The 22,988-nt window shown below is 41.3% G+C and overlaps 3 protein-coding genes across 3 annotated transcripts in view; 1 reads left to right on the forward strand and 2 right to left on the reverse strand.

Annotated features, from left to right (window-relative positions):
• The window catches only part of rex1bd (required for excision 1-B domain containing), a 3,634-nt gene extending 3,313 nt beyond the window's left edge, over positions 1 to 321 (reverse strand). Inside the window, exon 1 of the mRNA XM_008407105.2 lies at positions 173 to 321. Coding sequence (XP_008405327.1) covers positions 173 to 175 — 3 coding nt within the window. The 5' untranslated portion in view covers positions 176 to 321. The remainder of the gene's footprint in view (positions 1 to 172) is intronic.
• A 148-nt stretch (positions 322 to 469) lies between these two features.
• Positions 470 to 9,029, forward strand: fam78bb (family with sequence similarity 78 member Bb). The gene is made up of 2 exons (XM_008407103.2): positions 470 to 2,207; positions 4,469 to 9,029. The coding sequence occupies exons 1-2, from the start codon at positions 1,852 to 1,854 to the stop codon at positions 4,989 to 4,991; spliced, it is 879 nt and encodes a 292-aa protein (XP_008405325.1). The 5' UTR covers positions 470 to 1,851; the 3' UTR covers positions 4,992 to 9,029.
• A 620-nt stretch (positions 9,030 to 9,649) lies between these two features.
• On the reverse strand, positions 9,650 to 21,160 carry slc35a3a (solute carrier family 35 member A3a). The gene is made up of 8 exons (XM_008407102.1): positions 20,801 to 21,160; positions 20,520 to 20,718; positions 15,922 to 16,076; positions 15,706 to 15,828; positions 13,462 to 13,636; positions 11,862 to 11,980; positions 11,590 to 11,723; positions 9,650 to 11,505 (listed from the first exon to the last, which is right to left on the reverse strand). Exons 2-8 carry the CDS (start codon positions 20,707 to 20,709, stop codon positions 11,415 to 11,417), a joined length of 987 nt encoding a protein of 328 aa, XP_008405324.1. The 5' UTR covers positions 20,710 to 20,718; positions 20,801 to 21,160; the 3' UTR covers positions 9,650 to 11,414.
• Between the last annotated feature and the right edge of the window lie 1,828 nt (positions 21,161 to 22,988).

Genomic DNA, 22,988 nt, shown 5'->3' on the forward strand with positions numbered 1-22,988 from the left:
TATAAATAAATAAAGGAAAAACTAAGTAAAAAGTAAAAGCTAAATCAAACCGGATATCTGACGTTGTTTTAAATATTTGCTTTTCATACCCCATTACCTTATTATTAGCTTGGTTAGCTTAGCATTAGCTTTGAGATGTTTAAATGTATGGTCAAATGAAACGGACTCTCACCATGTTGTCGTAATCAATACGAAATGTCGCCAACCAGCTCCAGCTGTTTTATGACAGCAGCATGTTTACATGTAGCAAACTCAGGTCGTTTCTGTGTTTCTTTAGTGTTGCGATTCAGCAGCGTGTATGCTGAGCAAACCGGAAATGACGATTCAGTTCGGTGTAAACAACTGACCTTCAAAGTAAAAGCACGGAGTTTTTTTTATTTATTTATATATTTATTGCCTTCGTTCTTTCTCAATAAAATTAGGCCAAAGCCGCAAAATGTAGATCAGGGGTAAAATCCTGCAACTGTTAGACGTGTCTCTGCTTCAACACACCTGAATCAAATAATGAGGTCAATAGCAGGACTCTGGAGAACTTGGCTGCATACCGAGGAGGTGATTGAGCCATTTAATTCAGGTGTGATGGACCAGAGGTTATCTAAAAGTTGTAGGACACACCGTCTGGATTTGAACCCGTAAAGTCAAATAAAGTCTACAATCTAGCTTGGAAAGTTTCTTTTAAAAAAAATGTTAAAACAACCTCATTTATATGGGGGCGGGGATGATAACAGTGGTTGTTAATTCACTAAAATTGAGCTCATATGTAAACCAGCTACTGTTGAACATTGAACACGGTTTTAAGATTTAATTTTCTCATTTATTTTTTATAACTGCCTTTTTATTTGAAACTCTAGCGGTACCTTGCAGTTGTCTAGCAGCGGTCTACCAGTTTGGGTTGTATAAAATTCTGTTTTGCAGCAATACAGTAGACTGGCACTATATGAACCAGAGGTGTCTTTATGAGGTTAAAACCAGTTGAAAGCTGGAGCCCGCAGGGCACCGCCTATAGACTGGTGTAGTCTTCATCCCATCCACTGGGGGCTTGTATTTTTTTTATTATTGCGGGATTAGAAAGCATTATTCCAATATGGAGGAACCAGGTCGTAGATCTACTACAGTGTAGACTCCTACGCCCCGAGTCTCCCTCTGCAGTTCATTGGTCCATGAGCGGGTTCAGCACCACGCAGGGTGAACAGCGACACTCCGCAGTTTCGTCGGATTAGGATGCCGCGGAAGCTGCTCAACACGGTTACTATGACACCGGGTTTCTTCTTCTTTTTTTTACTCTGCATGACACTGTTCCATCCATCCATAGGAAGTACTCCCAGCCAGGACATTTCTCAGTTTGATCGGCGGATTCGTCTTGTCTTCAGAGGAGATCTTGCGTCGCGGATGTTCGGATGCTTCACAGATTTCCTTTATTTCGCCGGGTCTGCTTCGCTTCGAGTCCAAAGGCATGACGGACTCTACTAACACCATCCCGCGGGTTCAGTCCAGCTGCTTCATCTTCTCATGCACAACGCCGCATCCGCTATCACAGCTGCCGCCGCCCGAACACCGGGTCTCCCTGCCGGCGCCCCGGTGTCCGCCGGTCCCCCAAAGCCTCTCATGACATGACAACTCCGGGCAGGAGGAGCAGGATCAAAGGTTGTGGGTAGGGGTTGCAGAAGGATGGGTCAGATCCTCAAGGGAAGGGTGCGAAGAAACTGAAAGTTTCCCTTTGAGAGTGTCTTAGCAGAGAAGCGCTCGACTGGCGTGGAGTCTCCAGAGGGGTCAGAAAGTCCCCGTGATCCTTGTTCTGATCTGTATACCTTCAGCGTGGTGACACCCACCTCTGCCTCCCAGTCTCATCTGATGTACGGCCTCATAGTGTTGATACTGGTCGAGTCCCAGCCAGCTGCGAGGTTCCCCGGGCCTGTGAGGTTCTCCTTCTCCTGCGCAGTCATGGGCTGCATTCAGAGCATAGCCTGCAACAAGTCGCGAATCAAGCGGGAGAACATCGTGGTGCACGACCTGTCCGCCACCATAGACCACTGCCCGACTGTCATCGAGGAAAACTCCCCCATTGTGCTCCGATACAAGACGCCCTACTTCAAAGCCGCTGCGCGGATTGTCATGCCCCCCATTCCGCGCAACGAGACCTGGGTAGTGGGTTGGATCCAGGCGTGCACTCAGATGGAGTTTTACAACACCTACGGAGACATCGGCATGTAAGTTAACATCTAAGTCACCGGAGTCTCCATCTCACTGAGTGATTTATCGCGCAAACAGTGGGCAGTTTTCCGGGCAAAGCTGCGCCAGCATGCTGATGCTGGCGCATGGCTCTGGGAGTTGGAGCATTTGTGCACACAGCAGGTTCACTGTGCTTGTCAGCCCTTCTTCATTCAGACGCCCACCGACAGATTTTGTTCCTGTGACTCTGGCACGTAAATAGAAAAGCTGCTATTAGATGAAACAACATTTGCTGCTCGCTCTCTGGCACTCAAACTGTGCCCACGGGGACATGCCGTCCCCCACAACACGCACGAACACGCGTTATCAGCGAAGGCATATGTGAGGGGGTGTTTAATCCTGCGGGGTCCAGGTCTAAGGTGGGTGTACCGCATAAACTGGGGGAGAGGGAAGGGGCTTCGGAATCATAAAAGCTCGACAAATAGTGGAGGAAGAGAGGGCAGCGAACTGTGCAAGAACAAAGAGATGATCGTGCACTGACAGCAGTTTGGTTTGCATTGTCAATGTTTTGCAGTGCTTTCCGTTTTTATTGGCACCGCTGGCAAAAAAAAAAAAAAATGTATCAGGTTAGAATGCAGCTGTAAAAGATGGATTGATTTTTAAGGCTGTTCTGTTACCTGGGGATCCAGGTAAAACAAACTAACTAACTAAAAAAGGCTTCCAACAGCAGAGATAACGGTGTTAGTCAAATCAAAAGAGACAAACAAAATGTATTTTGTTTGTCTGAATTGCTAAAAGTGAATTTCACACAGTCTGGAAAGGCTAGAGAGTGAATGGGGTCATACATGCCCCCCTTTTACACCAATGCTATTTATTTCAAAGAAGACTGATAATATTAACGATAAATATAAAGTTATAGATAATATACAGGATGATAACAGGCGCAAAACAATCAAAATAAAAAAAATTACACCTTCAAAAGAAGTCTACAGTTTTTTTTAGTGAGTTTAGGATTAGATGATATACAAAAAGAATTAAAGAGGAAACATTTGAGCAACATCTGTGCTATTGTTTTATGGTTTGCATGTTTTAGTAACAAAAATGTATGTTTGACTGAGTTACAGAGCGAGTTCAAAGTCATTACATCAAATCAATTAAATATTGCTTCAGATAAATGGTTGTAAACAGCAAAGTTGCATAAAATGATAAGCAAAATGCTTTGTCTTTTAGTCATAGTCTATATTTTTATCTTTTTACAGAAAAAGTGACTTTGACACCAGTGTCAAATTTGTCCCTTAAAAAAACAAAACAAAAAAAACATTTTTACAATAATAACCAAAATTCTTCAAGATTCTTCATCCGAATTTCCTAATTTTTCATCATAAAGCATTGAGAGTGGAAAACAGGTTGAGGTGTTGAAGTGTTGGAAGTTCTCTGCTGTCAGACGTTTGAGAAAATGATCTTTAACCAGTTGGGATAAAAAGCCCTCAAAAGGTTTTAAAATTCCTACAGGAAAACACTCAAACACCAAATTAGTAACACAGTCACGGATGTGCTCAAAGACCGACAAATAAAACCATCTGCAAAATAAAAAGTGAGAGGCAGAAGTCAATGAGTTCAACTGACAAACAGTATTATCAAACACGGACTTTTGTGTTTGCAAAAAAGAAAAATCCTCCACCAGTAGGTGCAAAACACTCAATCTTTTAACTCCCCACCTTCAAAAATGATGTAGAAAGTAGTTTTTTTTTCTAGCTTCAAACATAAAGCTTGAAGAAAACTAGTTTTCTTTGTGTTCCTATGCGCTATGTGGTATGGCTGATGATATATGAAGCTAACATTTTCAGTTTGTTGACTGGTAAACCATTCATTTTTTACAGTTTCACAATAAATGCGGATCAAGCAGAGCCCTCCAAATATTTATGTAATTGTTTAATTTTATTTTTATTTTGAGGTTTTCTCCAGCTGTAGTGGCCTTTTTTAACAACTGTCAGACAGAAAGTGGGTTTTCAGAGAGAGGGAAGACATGGGGGGAAAGGTCAACAGGTCGGGACTCTAACCCATGACGGCCATGTTGAGAGCTAAGACCTCCGTATGAGTCGCCACCTCTGCGCCTGCATGTCAAAAAATTTTAACATTGAATGGGACTTTCTACTTTAGACTCCATCTTTTACAAAAGTTCAACAAAAGTTTGAACTTAGGTTAAACTTTTCTTTTTTTATTTGTTTTTGTACTCTTGAGCTTGTAAAACCAAAGCTTGGTTACCCAGAAGGGGGATTTCCTTTCTGTCTCCCTGCAGGTCAAGCTGGGAGCTGCCTCAGCTGCGGGAAGGTCTGGTGAGGGCCATCAGCGACTCCGATGGCATCAGCTACCCCTGGTACGGAAACACAACGGAGACGGTCACCATAGTGGGGCCCACCTCCAAGCCGTCCCGCTTCACAGTCAGCATGAATGATAACTTTTACCCCAGTGTCACCTGGGCCGTGCCGGTCAGCGAGTCCAACACGCCGTTGCTGACCAACATCAAGAGGGATCAGAGCTTCACCACATGGCTGGTGGCGCTGAACACCACGTCCAAGGAGAAGATCCTGCTACACACCATCAAGTGGCGGATGAGGGTGGACATAGTTGTGGATCCGGCCCAGCCTCTGGGCTCCAGAGCCAGGCTGGTGGGCCGGCTGTACCAGGAACAACCGCGGGTGTTGAGCCGCATGGAGCCCGTCCCTCCAAACGCCATGGGGAAGCCGAACGCCAACGACGCCCAGGTTCTGATGTGGAGGCCCAGGAGAGGTCCTCCGCTTGTTGTCATACCGCCTAAATAGAGCCAAGAGAGGCTCTTCAGAACTGTTTCTTTTTGCTACGACGTCACAGAGAGCCACACACGACTGAAACTTGCAATGACAGACCGAAGCAGAGTTAAATATTTAATTGTTGAATTGGTGTTAAAACTCTGCCTTAATTCCCCGCCGCTGCCTTTGAACCATCCAGAAGGTTTCAGCCTCTGGTGCTGCTGAACTGTGGGGCGTACAGAGGTGCACTCTGGCCCAGCACACCCGAGCAGAGCGCCGCTTAACTCTTAGAAAACACCGTCAGTGCTGGGATGTATCATTAATCTTCGATGTAGCTCCTCAGGCTCAGGAGGACGTGATCAAGCCTTGATATGGGCGGTTATACACGAAATGGTTTACAGCCTTAAAGATCCTCCAGAGGGAAAGTTTTGGAGGTAAAGGTGAAACAAAAGACAACTCCGTTGTGGGGGGATTAATTGATCGTTTTCATGTCAGATGGATGATGTGAATGTAGGTATTCAGGTGTTTTTGTCTGTGCAGATGTGTTTTTTTAAAACGGCTGCGTTCGGGCTTGCTGCTGTCACACCAGACTGCCTCAAACACGCCAGAGCCCTCATTCAGGTTAGTTTTACATTCAACTTTCAGATCACAGGAAACACAGACTCGATACGTACACATCCTCATGGACACACTGACACGTGAATGAAGCCTACAGAGAGATTCTCCTTTTCTAACAGTGACTTCATCCAAGCTTCCCAGTTGCTCCAAGTTCTGCCTTTGCAAATCCAGAGATGCCTGCCGAGGTCGACAGTGAAGCCGGATTTTTTGTTTTTTTTTTGTTAGGATTTTCAGGCCCCTAGTATTAGATTTGGAGAGAATGAAGATGCAAAGGAGGCAAACGTACCCCAAAATGGTTTGACTGTTTGTTACAAAGGGAAGCCAGTAGTATACCACCATGTTGAATCACAACTACACGCCTCATCATCAAACCCTCTGCCTCCTTTTCCACCTCCATAAATTCCTGGTCCTTCAGTATTACTTACAGGGGCTTTATGCTGCTTTAGGCTCCCAGGGGGCGCTGTGTTCGGACTGGTATCGTGACAAGGATGGGATGTAGCAGAGTTTGGGGATTGGGAGTGTGGTATAGGAACTCAAAACTCTTCAGTTTTCCTCTCTACCTTACCTGTCGCTCTTAAACTTTACATCCCGTCTTAAAACGTGGTTTAAAAATCTGTCTCTACAATCGACTACTTGGTTTAAAAACTCATTGTCGTAGTTTTTATGTCTCTGAAGGCAAACCAGAGAGCGCATTCCAACTACTGAGGAATTACACTTCTCCTGCCTCTCTGGGAAAAATTTGCTCTTCCCGCTATTGCATAGCAAGATCCGACTGATTGTTGAACCTAGCAACAGTGTGGCTCTCATCCAGGCAGGCAGAGAACAGACCTTTACCTTTCCCTGGGTTTGAAACTGGTTTCTAATTAGCAGAGTATCAAGGTGTGACAGTGTTACAGCCACAGTCTTTAGATAGTCTCCAGATTCTACAAGATTTCTACAGATGTTTGTGTTTTTAGCCAATAATGAACAATTTCTACGCACAATATTTCTTCTTTTTCTTTAGTTGTACATAATACAAAGATTATTTTAAAGGCTGGAAACTGAAACACATTCAAGACGAGAGGCAAATGTATCTTTTTTTATTACTTTTTTTTTTTTTTTTACAACACTAAGCATTTAAAAATATGGCAGAAACAGCAGCTGGGGTGTTAAAAGTCAAAGGTGTCTGATTCTTGTGTGAATTAAGGGGTTTTGTTGCTCGGTGGTTTAATGTTCTTGTATTTTTGTTCCATCTTGTTGTGTCAGCTCTGACGTCCAGGTGGATCAATTTGACAGATGGATTTTTTTTTTCTACTAGATATTTGCTAAAAACATTTGAAACAGGGGTCAGGATTATCAGTAAGGGTTGCACCAGTACATGCATAAATGCATCAGTCAGTATTATTGGTGCCTTCTCTGGTTGGTAAGCTCCACATCTCGTGCGTTTCTCCTCCTGATATCTGTGGTGGATTTATTCTGTGGTCAGGGACGGCCGGGTTTCTCTTCAGCCTGGAGGACACAGATTAACCAACTTGAGTTTTTGTTTTAATATTTGAGTAGAATTTTAAGTTTTTCATAATCATGTCCATAAACACTTTACTTCCAACCTTATGTATGTTTTGTTTATAGGGGATTTTTTTTGTTTGTTTGTTTTTGTGATTTTCCCCTTATATTTCAAAGTTTTGAGAGGCTATAGTCTGTTTACTGACCTTTGTCAGTTTGGAAGTGTCTTTGTGGCGACCAAAAGATTTATTCTACAGACCAGTGTTTTTCCAGACATTCAGTGTTGTCAGCTGGAAGAGTTTTAATTTTGTTTTGTACCTCCGCCCCCTTCCCGCCTTCTGTTGTGTAGAAATGTCCCAAGATTGTCTGAATCTTTCTGTGGATATTGAAAAAGGAAAATGCTAATTTTAAGCCAGTTCGTCTTTGAGGATTTCCCACAAAGCTCTAAATCGGTTCTCCCTGCTGATTCTTCAAAAGTCAGTTTCCTTTATATATTCAGTCCTATTCCTGATCTGTAAAAATCTCCAGCACAAAATTGCTGGCAGGCTAATCGTAATTAAATATGCTTTAAAATAGTTAGAAAACCTTTTTTTCCACATAGGATTTAAAATAGTTCACAGCTCCAGGTTTTTGAAATATTATATGCATTTATTTGCTCCTCACCCAATAAAATGCAGAGCACAAAATTTCCTTCGTAAGTGCTTTTAAATGCTGTGGGACTTTGCACTTATGGCTGCTGTCAAAATGCAAAAGCACTCAAGTGTGATACGATTATATTAATATTTACCACGCTCCCCATCTCAGTGTAACCACTGAATATTTCAAAGAAACCAAAAATGAGAAAATTACTAGAAAATTTGCTCTCGACTCAAGTCAACCCATTTCACGATGCCTTGAAAAATATTTCTATCTGTTGATGTTTTTCTTTAAAACATTTTGTCATGTGACAATGACGAAAAAATGAGAAGAAATCCACGTTGATGAATCATGTGCAATCAAAACAATTGATTAAACAAAAGGCAGCTGCATGCCTTACGCCACATCTGTCCCTAATCAATAACCAATGTTCACATGAAAGGAAAATGCCCAGCCCAAACACAAGCCATAAACCTTGACATGTTTTATTGGGATTGTATTTATATGAAACTTCACCCAGTTTGTTAATCTATGACCTCTGAAGGTCGCACTGGATTTTATTTAAAGGTATCGGAATAAAGGAGGCTGAATACAGGTGCATGCCACACCATTTTTTTAGATTTATAGACCCAAAGATACACTCAAATTTGACTGGTGTATCATAAAAAACAAGTAAAATGTCAAAAATATGACAGTGTAGGAATACTTTTGAAAGGCACAGTAAGGCTGACTGTACGCTCATGACAATCCATTTAAAAGTGGTCCAGAATTGCTGCTCAAAACTCAAACGGATAAATTCAAAAAGACGTCCTAGTGAATTAAAAACAATCACAGTGCCTCTCCTGGCATCATGTCTTTTTCTAAACTATTACAAAAAAAAAAGTCACTTGTTTGCCAATTGTTTAATCAGTCCATATCGCCTCATCGACACAAAAAAACCCGGACAGATCAAGAAGGAGCGCCGAGCCCAGCCAGAGGAGGAATGGACGACGTTCCCACAAAAATCACTCCCATGCTGCTTCTTCATCGTGGCGCCAGCTGTACGAGGCTTCACGCACAGACCGACACACACCTCACTGTCAGAGAGGCGGGCAGCCGGGTGGTTTGGAAAACGGATGCGCCTACCTTAACCTCAACCCGGGAGCGGTCGGTGAAAAATCAGAGGATTCAAACTTCTGAAGTCACGCTGACAATCAGGAAAAACCCCAACAGAGCAGCACTTGTGACCGAGGAGTTCATTATTGTTCAACGAATCGTGGCTTTTCTAGTGTAAAAATAGTGACGACTGTAATGTTTTAATGAGGAAAAATAAACTGAAATATATTTATATCCGAACATATCTGCTGTCTGTGTGTATGAGGGTTTCAAAAGTATCATTTTCTCTGTAAAAAGGAGTCTTCATAAGGAGAATTATCGATTAATTATTTAGTGACGTCAACTCAGAATATCAGGCTTTTGTTCTTGAATTTCTTTCCATTTTACCAAACCGCACAAAAAAACCCTCTCCATATTGTCACCTTTATATTGTTTTAATACATTCCAGTCTGAATATACCTGTTAATGTGTTGCACAGCAGAAAGGTTCAAACAGGAGCCACACAATAACCCATACTCATAAGTTACACACTGTCGTTACAGAAAAGCTTCACATGTAGATAATTAAGATAAACTTAATATTTATACCCGCTTTATCCCAACGTAGCTCCGAAAACAAAAACAAACATAATGAATCATAAATTCCCTAAAAGGATTCTGTGTTTGATTGTTTGGCCACAGAGTCAATAAAATATACTGCAAAAAAAATAATTAAATAAAACAAAGAGCTTCACCATCATCATTGGCCTAAAGGAACAATGTAAACCTAAGCCAAATTACTGCAGTTAAACTAAAGACTGATTTAAAAATTATTTCAAGTTCCAAAATGAACCAAATCACCAGTTTTTACTTTAAGTGGCATCCAAATTACAGTCGAAAGTTTGATTCCAGCTGGCTGAGACGACGGCGGAGCGATCCCGTCACAGAGTCTCTCTGAGTTTGATGACGAGACATTTCACGGACTGAAGAAAGACACCAGTCATTTAGAAAACACAAGTTGTAGTCAATGAAACCGTCTGTGTCTTAAGAAAATGTGTTTGTGGAACCTTTCAAACTGACTGGCACCCCTGGCAAAGACGAGAGGAATCTAACCTTTCGTTTAGGCGAACTTACACACTAGAAAATATTTAGAATATTGTGAAATAATTTTTTTTTTTTACTAAACTCACTGCTGCCATATGTGCTGCTCATATCCCCTCTTTTGGCACCTGTACAGTCTCTCCAGGTTATCCACAGTTTTGGGTCAGCTCTTAAGTTTTCTTCTTCTCAGCTCACCAAACAGGTTTTCCCGTATGATTAAGGCCTGTGGAGTGAGTTGGATCTGACTGGTGATTTGTATCCGTTTAGATTTGAACATATGATTTCCACCATTACTGTGTGGGACGCAATCTAACGAGGTTCCCACAAACTACAGTTGTTTTTTTCACGCTGGGAATGGGAAACTAAGTACTCCAAAAATATTAAATGATGTCCCTCAGATCAACTTTAACTCACACAGTCCCAGGAGGATGGAAATAATTGAAACCAAATCCCTTTTCTTTTTTTTTTTAACAAAATGAGTCTTTTGACCCCCAACAGCAAGTGTTATGCAAAGGTTTCCACAAATATTAACCCATTTCCCAAATTACCAGAAAATGTCTTTTCCTGGTTGTCGTTCAGACTTTCCCTTCCCATCCTCTTCACCAAGCATACTGGTAAAATAAACTTAGATCGTTTGCTGCAGCCTTAATTTAAGTTTTTAATTATTGTTGTTGGGAAGCCATTTTCCTGTAGCATTTCAGTCATTCAGTAGCGACTGACAATGAATGCACATCTGTCTTCACTAACCCACATGTTTTTCAGTGTTACCCAATTTGAAGAGTCATATTTAAATATCAGGGAAAGGAAAAAAACTGGGTCTGTTGCAATGTGGGATACATCAGCTTAAATTAAAGGTTAGATTTTCTAAAAATAACAGCCTAATTTAAGTTGAGCCTTTTTTCCCCCTTCCCCATCTTCATTAGGGTGCCATAAAGTGTGCAGGCCACTGCAGTTCAAGTGTGTGTGAAGGGCGTGTAACACCTGAGCTACACTGGACCCTTTTCAGCCAGAGTTATTGACCTGTTTGAGTTTAGTGATCTGTTAGCATCTCACATCAGGTTCTAATGTTTGCTTAAAACGGACAAAAAGAGCAATAAATACTATGGCTGTAGAGGTGCTCTCTTCCTCTGCAATCATTTACTGCATGGGTGTGGCCGGTGTGGCAGTAAACGGTTACTGGTTGTCAAACTGGTCCTTCATGAACGCAATCAGTCCGTCCGTTTCCTGTAGACGTGGCAGCCAGGACATCTCTGCCACAGTAAAGAGAGGAAAGGAAAAAAAACACACACTCTTGTGTTTTCTCCTCCCCCCCCCACACAAGAAAAAAATCGCTTCTCCTTCAGAAGTGAGGCACTTTCGGTGCGAGACCAACCACAGTGTTGTGCTTGCATTTCTGTCCTCTGATCACAATATGTGATGAAGACCTCCTTCCCCTCCCCCTTCATCCCTCCTTTTTTTCTGTCCCCTCAGCGCTCTCGTCTGTCCTTCCTCCTCTCCGCCGTCTTGAGGCTTCAACTGGACCTCCTGAAGCCACCATAGAGTCAGCTTAAGCCCTGCTGGGGTTGGCAGGCGGCTTGCCTTCGTAGCCGTACAGGAAAGTGGCGGTGATGACCAAAACTGCCCCGAGGAAGAACACGCTGTGGAAACGAAACAATGAGCTCCGGAAACCATAAGAAAAAACATCCATATACACGAAGAAAAAAAAATACAGGTTCTTCTACCTTGAGGGGTCAAAGTCCTGCAGCAGGAAGTAGGATATAAGAGTGGACAGGATGATGGAGAGTGACGTGGCGAAACCTTTTAGGATGTTGTCCGCATACTTGATGACCGCTGCTATGACCAGACCACCCAGCGCCTGGAGAAACAACAAACACACAGATGCAGATGGACGAAGGCGCGACCTGAAGGGGCCCGATGAGCCGCTTTCAGCAGAACTGGATGGCTGCTGGTGGGGAAATGACATCGGATCCCGTGGTAGTGGAGGAGGAGTTACCTGCAGGGCTACGACCGTCCAGGTGATCGTGTTGTATCCCTGAAACATCCCAGACTCTCTCACCCGCTCCCCGTCGTATGCTAGCATGCCAAAGAGGCCAAACACAAAGCCGAACATTCCTGGAAGGAGAAACACACACACATAAATAAATAAAACGGGATAACCCAAACAGAACAACACAAAACACACCAGCTGCTAAAACAGCATAAATACAGCAGTCCACATTTCACAGGAAGTGTGAATGTGGTAGATCTGCTCTAATAGGTTGCTTCTGGGCTCTTTACTGTAGCTGCTAGCGCCCCCACTGTTCAACTTGTAGTGGGATTTTTTTTCTAAACGTAAAATTTAAAAATAATTGTAGTATCCGCTGAGGAGGACTCTCAATAATCTAATGGTTTAAAAGAAAATACAGAAACTCTTTAATAAGACCTAAAATATTCTCAGTTGAACAGGTTTGTCTGGTGCAAGATTTAGTTTAACTTGTCTGCAATGGTTATCAATGGTTGTAATAATCCCCAGCACACCAGTTTCAACAAATATTATAGAAGTGTATGAAAACAGAAGCACAGATTGGGAGAATTTATTTTTAAGGGAAACTGTTAAGAAGATGTGCGCAGCATGTAATTAAGATTGTATAAAGAAAATTGCAAATTCCTAAAAAGTAGAGTTTGAGACAGAAGATAAACTGCATCGGGTTCAGACAAAAAAAAAATTCCATGCCGAAAATCAGGAAAAACAAGTCTTTTTATGGGGAATGTTCAAAGTAAAGCTCTGTATGTTGTAGCGCCCCCTAGTGTTGCATGCTTCCCAAATTGGTAGGTCACCAGTTCAGGATAAACAATCCAGTTTGAGAATGTTTGTCCGAATAATTCAGCTAGCTAGCAACAATGTGTTTGCGCAGACTTCATTTTCAAATAACACAACATAAAACAATTTCTCTAAAAAAAAGACAGTTAAAGTCATATCTTAATCAGGCTTAATTTTTGGCCTTCACAGTTTTAGCAGTGCTGTAATTTATAGTTCAGGAGTTTTAAACTCTAGAATTGGGTTAACCTAATGACTAAAGAAGCTCATTTAAATTACCTTGAGGTTCAAGGACTGTCTCAAGACTCTTAGCAGTTTAGGCTTTTGTATGAGTTTTAAAGAAAAGAATGATGTAAAAAAAATAAATAAATAAATTGCAATAATTTTTATATCACTGCACATACCAGAGGCTGTGGACCTTAACTGTTGATGGCTGCTTAAAGCGCTTAAGTGTAAATATCGTAAACAAGATTTGCCTGTAGAATTATGAGTTAGCATAGCTTAGCTCGAGTCAAAATAAGCAGGTTAGCTTCAACAACCTTAAGGTCGGCTCTCAAATGTTTAACGCAGGTGAAAAAAAAAAAGCTTTGAGCTCGCAGGAGGAGTCACAGGAGACCGAGCACATGCCTCACATGTTCCAAGGTAAAAATAAACCCAAACAGGAACATTTGTCTGAACAGAAATTCACAGGAGGGAGGGAAAACCCAGCTGCCTCTGTTCTCGCTCTGGAAACACCGGCACACGCAACGCCACGCAGTAACACCCCCAAACCCGACGTCTCCCGTTGACCACTGACCGAGCTGAATGTTGCGGACCCACACGCTCTGTTTGCTCTCCTTCAGGATCTTCTCAAAGTAGACGCCGGCAAAGCCGCTGGAGCAGCACGCCACCAGGACCGCCGTGACCCCGACGAACTGGGAGCCTGTGGAGCGGGCCTCCTTCTCTGGGGCCGCCGCAGACTCAGAGGGCCACTGTGAGGGGCAAGAACGGAAAACATTTTGATCTTCAGCATCAGTTTAGTAAGTTAATAATAGGAACACCGAGAACTCGTGTCAAAGTGGGTCAAACATGTGGCTTTGCATCCGAGATGATGTTCACTTCAGCATTAGCTTAAGAAACGTTCGATCCATTCAAATGGATGGATGAAGAGCAGGAGTTTTATTCTTTGTTATGATACCAAACTGGGCTGCCATTAATTTATTGCAGGGTTTGTAAATATTGAAAACTACACCAGGGGAATTTGTAGAAAACAAGGTCATCACAAAAAACATATCCACGTGTAATCTAAAACTTTTATTTAAATTTCCTACTTTGAATACCAAAGCAGACGGATTCACTCGCTGGCTCAGTAACAGAGTTGGCCCGAGTACGCCTTATGTTCATCTCGGGCAAACTTCTGTTTTCATTTGAATTTTTGCAAGCTGACAAGTTGAGCTGACAGGTTTGCAGACGGTAGAGAACGACCTTGTTTTCTGACAGCAAGCGAAAAACGGAGAAGGGAAAAACCCACCAATGCAAATAATCACGTGTTAAACTTAGCTGGTTGACTTTTAGTAACACCGTGCCAACACGAAGAGAGAAGAGAAGACTTAAACAGCCCTGAATGAGTCATAACTCTGTGCTTTTGGATCAACTATGATACCACATATATAACTCAATTTTTTTAAAAAAGGGCTCAAACTCTAGTCATTAATATTCGCAGTCAGGTCTGTAGATTTATAACACTAGGTGTCTGAAATCCATACGCTGGCATCTTCACGGTTTTGCTGAGTTGTGAGAAAATTGTTCTTGTGCTCTTTGTGCTGCCGTCAGCTGGAAAAAAGGTGGCAACACACAAAAAGGGAAAGGACGAGCCGCGGTGGTGCAGAGAGACGAAATAAAAATGGAATTTGTTTAATAGGCCGAAAGCTTCGTTTTAGATACAAATATCATTTGCTTGAATTGCAGGATTAGACGTAATATCCAGGCAGTCGCATTAAAAAACCACAATGCGAACGGAAGAGAAACTGAAAACAAGGCAGTTGCTCCGTTTAGTGTTTTCTTTTATTTTCCTTCTCCGAATCTGGAATCTGCTGCCAAACGTAAGCAGAGTAAAACCTTGAAGTGAAGAGCTGAGACAGATTAGAGACAAAACTGTTGTTTAGAGATTTATAGAGAATGTTAAAAGCGGAAATATTATCAGTAGACAATGACACAGAAATATCCATCCTGTATTTTTAAACAAATATCAGTCGATTTAAGAACCGCAGCCTTGAAACGTGTTCGGCTGATTGTGACTTTGTTGTTACAGTGGGTCCAGGCAGTTCTTACACTACTTAAAAGTTTTTTTTTGTTTCTTTAAACGGAGCCACATTTGTTAAAGAAATATATTTGTTGGCTAATATGCATGATTCTGCTAGTGATTCTTGATTTTTTTTTTTTTAAATCATTGGATTGTATTGAAATTTGAAGCCAGAAGACATTTTTGGCAATTCTAAATTTCTCATTTAACAAGCAGGGGAGACGCAACCAGTTCCTGGAAGCACCTCGTTATTCTGGTCGGACACTGCTGTGGGACACCGTCCTGTTCTTCACCCAAGCATTTGTCACAAATCAGCCATCTTGGTTGTGTCGACAGTTTTAGGCTGTTTGGCTCCAATAACAACAAAACCCTGTTATCCAAGTGACGAAGAGGAAGGATCACTTACTCATATCAGCTGCTCATACCACAACTTATGAATACCGACACTCTTAAAAGGAAATACATAGCTATAAGGTGTATTACCAGTTAGCATCGTTACGACAAAGCAAAGCAAAACACGAAGACCAAGGACATTTTCATTTACTCTTTGCAATTGATTTAGTAACATTTTTTTCAACCGGTGGCACAATAAGACTTCCAGCTCTGAAATTTCAGAGCCATCACTCCAAAACTAGTAAAGACAGCAACAACGAAGCCACTGCCTGGCTTCAGTTAAAGGACTTTATCTCTGACATCTTAAACTGAAGCAATATTGTTCTGGTTCATTCGAACAAACTAAAACCAAACAATGTACCTCACCTGCACGAGAGCCACTCCGCCCATCAGGATCAGCAAGGAGAGCCACTGGTAGATCCCCAGCCTCCGGCCAAGCATGGAGACAGAGAACAGGGCCGTGGTCAGGATCTTCAGCTGGTACGTCACCTGAGGTTAAAAAAAAAAAAGAAAGAAAGAGGGAAATGTATTTAATCTAAAAGCACAGATTCGTCAGTCACTCCCATGGTCCTCTGGGCGTACCTGATATGTGGCGGCGTCCAGGTTGGACAGGGCGACGTACAGCAGGTTGTTCTGCAGCGTGTAGATCCCCGAGGGGATGGCCAGCTTCAGCGTCTCCACGGGTTTATGGAGGATTTCCTGACGCAGGATGCTGTTCAGAGCTCGCATGCTGTAACCTGCAGCAGAGCAGGGAGAGCCGTTAAAATGTCTGTATGCGGGGACAGAGCAAAAGAGGCAAGTGGAGTTTGCTTGCCCTCACATGAGTCCAGCAACAATGAAAGCACAGCTTGGTGAAGTCTGAGTCTTTCCTTTCCAAATTGTTTTAATTGTTCGCAGACGTCAAGGTTAAACTTGGTGTATGTTTGGTCTAAAATAGCTGTTCTCAACGTGGGCGTTACCGCCCCCCATAGGGCGTTCAGAGGACGGCAGGGGGCGCTGGGGTGTCTTTGGGGGGCGTTTGGTCGAAGGTAAACTTTTCACCTTAAATGCACAACAATACCAGTTTAGACTTTGAGCAACTTGGTAAAACTGTATTGTGTAACATTAAATCATGCTTGGCTGCAACTGTATCTTCTTCTATTCAGTGTTTGTTAGCTTCTGTTAGCTTCTTGGCGCAGCTCCGTTCTCCTGCTACTGGTAGCTAAAATCACGATACCCTCACTGTGTCCCTCTGAAAAATGAACCCATTTAAATAAAGAAATCCCCCCATGAGTGATACCACGATAGAGAGCGTTCATTTTATAGCGTTAACACGGATCTGTAAGTGGTCCGGTATGAAACGGGGGTGATAGAACAACACAGCACTTTTAAATTTCAATAATCAGAATGCAGAAATTGTTTCGGTTGTTTTAAAAGGTTTAAGGTTTCTTTTTCCCATCGATACGCTTCCCGACCGCCCTGCACCTTAGGGGCTTAAAAAAAAAGACGAGCACATTGCGCAAAACTCTGAAACAGGAAAAGCGGGACTTAAAACGGAGCTACGAACTAGATGTGAATTATGACATAAAAACAGAGAATCCGACGCTGAACAGTGAAAAATCAACACGTAATGTGAAAAATCAACACATGATGTGAAACACATGACGATTAGGCGGCGCAGCAGGTGATGAGTGAATATTACCAAGCGTCAATAAACGATAAAATAAATCTAGCAACAGGAAAGAAACTAAAGTGGACACAGCAATAAACCAAGAGAGGATAATACTAATCAAATGAAACTAAATGGAAATGAATGAAGAATAAACTAAGAAACTAAACTAAATACAGAGGAATAAACTGGTATGACAAGACCTTTAAAGCAATAATTCATACAGAGGACAGAATGGCAAGAATAAACAGACACTATTTCCAGATAAAAGGTAAAATAATATTGTTGAAATGTCTTGGGTTTGTTGAAACCACATATAATACTGAGAATAAATATATCTTACAGACCATAACAGTAAAGAACTTATCACTTATTTATGTGTTTAATTAGATTTGATATATTTATTTCTTCAATATTATTTTTCATGTCAGTGTTAATGTCATGAGGCTGATGACTCCATGACACTTTCAATTTGACTCATTAGGATTTGATTAAGAACCAGATTTGTTCTTTGTCATTTCTGTCCAGTAAAACTATTAATCTATAAATCAATAGACAGGTCTATATAAATATATAATCCATGTTTCTGTCTCATGGCATTAAAAGGATCTGGAACTTTTGTTTTTCCACTGAAAGCTCTGGTTTGCACAATAAATGCCATGTGGGTGAAGTTTGATGGATGATACTCTGATGTCCCATTCTCCTGAAGGCAGCACAGAGCTGCACCACCAGAAACTGACAAACACTGAAGAAAAGAAGAGCTATGATTAATGTAGTTACAGTTCTATCCATGTTTTAATGCTGCAGTCATTTTGCAAATAGTTCAAAGTTTAAACTGGCATGTTGAACATCTTTTATCGGGTCATTTTGTGGAATATTTAACAACTAGAAAATGGCACAAAATAAGAATATTTTTTCCACTCTGATTGGCTGCTGTTASGCCTACMGATTTTAACTTGAATGTTCATTGCATTTTTCGTAGACACCTGTGAAAATAATTTCTATTCCCATAAATTTTTTGATCTCTGTGAAATTATTTTTGATGATACAGAAACAAGCATAAAAATCAAAACATCTACAATAGTGATAGTAATATCAACAATTAGGCCTGTCGCTATAAACGATAAATCAATTAATCGCACGATAAATTAAACCTATCGACCTCATTTTAATTATCGACTTTATCGTCTCTTCCTGCCTTTTATTCTGTTGATGACACTGAATGAAAAAAAGCTCAACTCCAGTGCTCTCCACTGACCCTCCCTTCCTCATTTCCTAAGTGTAAAGTCCAGCGCACACGACACAAGTTATCGGCCGACTGTCGGCCCATTTTCACAACCTGAGAGACCACACATTAGCCGACAGAAATCCTAGATATAATTGTGTGGTGTCCAGCCACACAGCCATTATTTTGGACTTGTAGCGAAAAATAATGGCTACAAGTCCAGTTAACTAATTTTAAAATCAGGCATTAATCAATGCTTTACTAGAATCTACCTGTGACGCATGTGGCTAGAGTCAGCATAAAGTCCTGACTGAATGAAAATCATTATAACCTATTTATGTCACGTTAACGAAGAACAGCTGAAAAGTTACCGGGTAGCAATTTGGCTCCAACGCCCCCTCTTGTCATTTCTACATTATTTGCAGGAAACGTTAAATAAATATTAATGTTGTTTCCACATATCATCTCCGATGTCCGCTGGACTTCGGGTTGCGCCGTGTCAGCTGTTTTGGATTCCCCTTTGTAATTTTCCCTCAGAAAGCTCGGAGGAGAATCCGCGCTTTCTGATTGGCTACCTGTCACATTCAACAGGCTGCGTTAAGCTCCCAGTCGGGGAAAACCCCCGATTTAGATCGAAGCGGCCACGACGATCTATATCACACCACAGCATGATCGGTTACGAAATCACCCGCGACAATCTCAGATCGGCCAACGATCTAAGATTGTCATAAGGGGAAAATAGGGGCAAAAAACCGTGTAGTGTGAACTACTGCATTAGGTAGTCGGATGTGCTCATCTTCTCCATTTAAATCTAGTGATTACTGAAGGGCAATATAGTATACAGACTTCATAGTGCAGAGGCACTCTTTTGGTTGAATGCAGTATTTATTTCCACTTTGGCTTTATGTTGTTTAGTTTTTATTCAAGTACGTTTTTTGTTAATGGAGACTAAGAATCCTTTTTATTTTTGTTTTTGGTTGTTTTGTTTATTTAGTTTATTAGTTCCAGTGTTATGTGTTCTTTTGAAAATAAAGTGTATCCATCTATGGCAGGAAATGGCATGCTTTATTAGTCATTTCCATTAAATCAGTGTCAAAAGGTCTTGAAACAATATTATCGTTTATCGCAATAATTTTTTAGACAATTATTCGTCCAGCAAAATTTGTTATCGTGACAGGCCTATTAATAATAAAATAATAGTCAGAGAAAAGTAACCTATAAATTCTTTGGTGGGGGGCGGTGAGGGACCTGGATAAAGGCTAGGGGGGCGCTGGCCCAAAAAAGGTTGAGAAACACTGGTCTAAAAGTTAAAAGATTTAGAAGCTTATTAAAAGTCTTAACCTAATTGAGACGAGAACGACAAGCTGGGAACGAGCTAGGGAGCTCTCGATCGCCGACAGCGTCTTCAACAGATGAGCTCCTCAAATCACACATGTTGCTATATGTTAATATCGACCATGCACACCTGCGTAAGGAAATAAATGCTATTTTATTCTGTTTTCTGTGTTATGATGGAAACTGAGTTCACTTCAAATCGGGGACTGTAGCAGCTCTGGTTGGAGGTTTTGATTCATGCTTAATGGCTGACATTTTCTTTTTTATGCAAAACAAAAACTTAATTTTTAGTGACATCTAGAAACCGTCTGCTTGTCGGTGCGAAGACTGCACACCTCACAATTCTAACAACATCCAGGAAGTATGATAAAAATGTTAAAGTTGAATCATAATTACCGTTACTCTCTCATATTTTGCATTTTCAAGTCTTCAGCAAACAAAAATATATACTGCTCAAAAAAATAAAGGGAACACTTTAGTGTTCACTTAAATGTTAAAGTGTTCCCTTTATTTTTTTGAGCAGTGTACATATTTTCCAAACACTGTCATTACCAAAATGTCACCAGTTCAAAAAGATTCAGTGCAAAAAAACACAAAATTATTAGACCAAAAGTATCTTTGGTATAATTTCTAGAGCAAATATACACTTAAAACAAGACAAAACCAACTTACAGGAAATATGAGTTCGCTTTAAGTGAGTAATTCCTTAATATTGATTGAAAAAGTTTTGTGTTTTTACAAATAGAAATGTCGATGTGTTAGTATCTAGGGGCCCTGGATTAAAATCTGCCTAGGGCCCCAAAAAGGCTACAACATCTGCCCTGCGTGACACTGACTGATGTCAGAACAGGTTCCAGTAAGGTGGATATGGTCCCCAAATCAAGGACTAGGTAGGACCCTAAACCTCCTGGGATCGGCCCTGTTAGGACCAGTACTTCTATGCTGGTGGGGCCCTCTGAACACCCCACTCACTGTGCTCCTTGAAAACGAGCAGCACACAGGCGAGGATCTTCATGACCTCGGCCACCACCACGGCTGAGGACGCCAGGTACCGCGGGCCCTCGGCCTGGAGGGTGCGGGAGTACCGCATCGTGAGCACCAGCGAGGTGGTCTGGAATACCAGCACGCCCAGGGAGAGGTACTTCAGCCGGGCTGAAGCCATGGTGGGAACCTGAGGAAAAACCGGACAGTCAGACTGACGTGGAGGACGACGTGGAACCAGAGACAGGTGAGCAACAGACAGGTGAGCTCACCTTTTCCTTTACCGTCAGCCCTTCAGGTTCCCCTCAGCATGAAGTGGATTCCTCTCCTGGAAGTTGTTACCTCAGTTCGGTTCGGATTGTCTCTTTGAGGCAGACAGAGGGACAGTGGAGGATAATCCCAGCTGTCAAAACAGCAGCTCCTCTCCCGTCCGTTCGTCCGTCCCTTTATGTCCGGTGAATCTCCTCCAGGCTCTCCGCACCGACCGTCGGGAAGCTCCGAGCCATTACGGTTCAACCACGCTTCAGAAGAGACGCGCACAACCCGCAGGAAAGCACTTCACTGGAGGAATCTCATGCCTCTGAAGGTCCTGGATCACTTCCTTGTTCACGTCTCTTCCTTGTTTTTTTTTTTTTTCCTTAACGACTGACTGCTGCATATTGCGCCACCTGCTGGTTCGAGTCTAAACGCGTGGTCGAATAATCCGTAAGGTGGGTTTATTTAGGAAATACTAACTCACACTATTTGTAAAATAAAATCTAAATGATTAAAATTAAATTTCACACAGTGAAATTACAGACGGCGCTAATTATTTACAAAGTCTAAAAGAAACAAAAATTGCTCAAGTTTAAGGAGCAAATTTGCAAGTTAAGGAGGAAATCACTGTTTAAAATGTGCAATATCAGAACTACTATAAAAAACGTATTGTGTATCAGTAAGTGGAGTCATACCGTGGAATAATTTCAATATTGAACTAGACAGTGTCCAAAAATAATTGTCTATAAACATATGATTATTGCCGGATATAGTATTTAACATTACTATTCAATTATTGTTGGTGTTTTTGTTGTTAATAGCCTACTAGTTTTTTGCGCAATTTAAAGAAATAATGATTGTTCATCCACTAATTTTAATCATGCTGAATTTGTTGTACATGTTGAAAAAAAAAAAAAAACATTTAGGAAATTGAGATTCAATGACATAAAAGTAATATGCCATATTTGTAGGCCTTTTGATTCTATATATGACTCTACTTATTTATCTACAGGAAAAGTTTATTTTTATTTAGTCACAGTATCAAAAACACACTACATATCTAATATACTATTAAATACACAAATGGACTCTATTCAACTTCTGAAGGGAACTGGATGTTTTAGGAGCTTCGGAGAAAAGTGGGCACAGTTGAAACCAGAAGTTTACATGCACATTTACGTATAGGTCTCCGACTAAGTCTTTCTCTTGTTATCCATTTTCCCCTGGGCATATTTCCATTTTTTCCCACCCAAATTTTTTTTTTATATGAGACAAAGACAACCTAAGGTAAATTTGAAAACTGTTTTGCATTGAAAAGGTTTTCAAACATAAACAGAGTCCATATGGACATCATGAAACCTTGTTTCATTTTTTTTTTGTAGATATTTCAATGTGAACTTATTGGTGAACTTTGGATTACTGTCCTGCTGTATTACCCAAGTTTGTTTGAGCTTAAGGTCACGAACGGACGGCCAGATGTCTAATCCTGGATTTTCTGGCAGAGAGCAGAACTCATGGTTTCCTCAGCTTACAGCAACATGTCCAGGTTCTGAACCGGTTCTGTTCTGGTGCGTAGCAGCCGCACCAGAACATCACAATACCACCATCATGTTGTTTTTCTCCTGAAACACCGGGAACATCTAGTTTTACTCCAGATGTAACAAGACACACACTTTCGTAAAAGTTTCACTTTTGTGTCACTAGTGCACAGAATATTTTCTCAAAATAATTGGGGATTATCGAGATGTCTTTTTGAGTCTCATATGCCCAAGAAATATTTTTAAAAGGTTCAAATTCAATTCAAAAACACGTTATGTTAGCATGTTGTGTTGCTTTTTGAGACCTTTTAGCCTACTTCATGTTTTCAAACAAGTTCCACATTATTCAAGTCTTTCAGGTTCTACAGGTGTGACAGTAATCAGGTCTGAGCTCTGCTAGTGATATTAAACAAAAGCTTTCTCAAAATGGTGCTTAATCACAGTTCGTGATTAAACAAGGCATAAGATGAGTGACGCTTCATTAACCCTTAATAAATGAGTTGATCATCTGGAAGCCGTCTTAGTATTTTATTATGTTTGTTTGTTGATGTGAGCCATTTAAGTGACATCACACGTTTAGGGAACAGCAGCAGAATATGTACTTTATAGTTATGCACTATTTTGTGTTGGTGTGTCACATAAAATCCCAATAAAAGTGGAAACGTGA

The sequence above is a fragment of the Poecilia reticulata genome, linkage group LG4 (assembly GCF_000633615.1).
Source record: "Poecilia reticulata strain Guanapo linkage group LG4, Guppy_female_1.0+MT, whole genome shotgun sequence".
NCBI classification, from domain to species: domain Eukaryota; kingdom Metazoa; phylum Chordata; class Actinopteri; order Cyprinodontiformes; family Poeciliidae; genus Poecilia; species Poecilia reticulata.

Excerpts from the sequence above, each read along its gene's own strand:
- slc35a3a (XM_008407102.1), bottom strand. The coding sequence starts at position 20,709 with ATGGCTTCAGCCCGGCTGAAGTACCTCTCCCTGGGCGTGCTGGTATTC. Across the intron at positions 11,981-13,461 it reads GGTCCGCAACATTCAGCTCG|GAATGTTCGGCTTTGTGTTT; the intron begins GTCAGTGGTCAA and ends TTCTCCTTCCAG. Across the intron at positions 11,506-11,589 it reads CAGGACTTTGACCCCTCAAG|CGTGTTCTTCCTCGGGGCAG; the intron begins GTAGAAGAACCT and ends TCGTTTCCACAG.
- fam78bb (XM_008407103.2), top strand. The coding sequence starts at position 1,852 with ATGTACGGCCTCATAGTGTTGATACTGGTCGAGTCCCAGCCAGCTGCG. Across the intron at positions 2,208-4,468 it reads ACCTACGGAGACATCGGCAT|GTCAAGCTGGGAGCTGCCTC; the intron begins GTAAGTTAACAT and ends GTCTCCCTGCAG.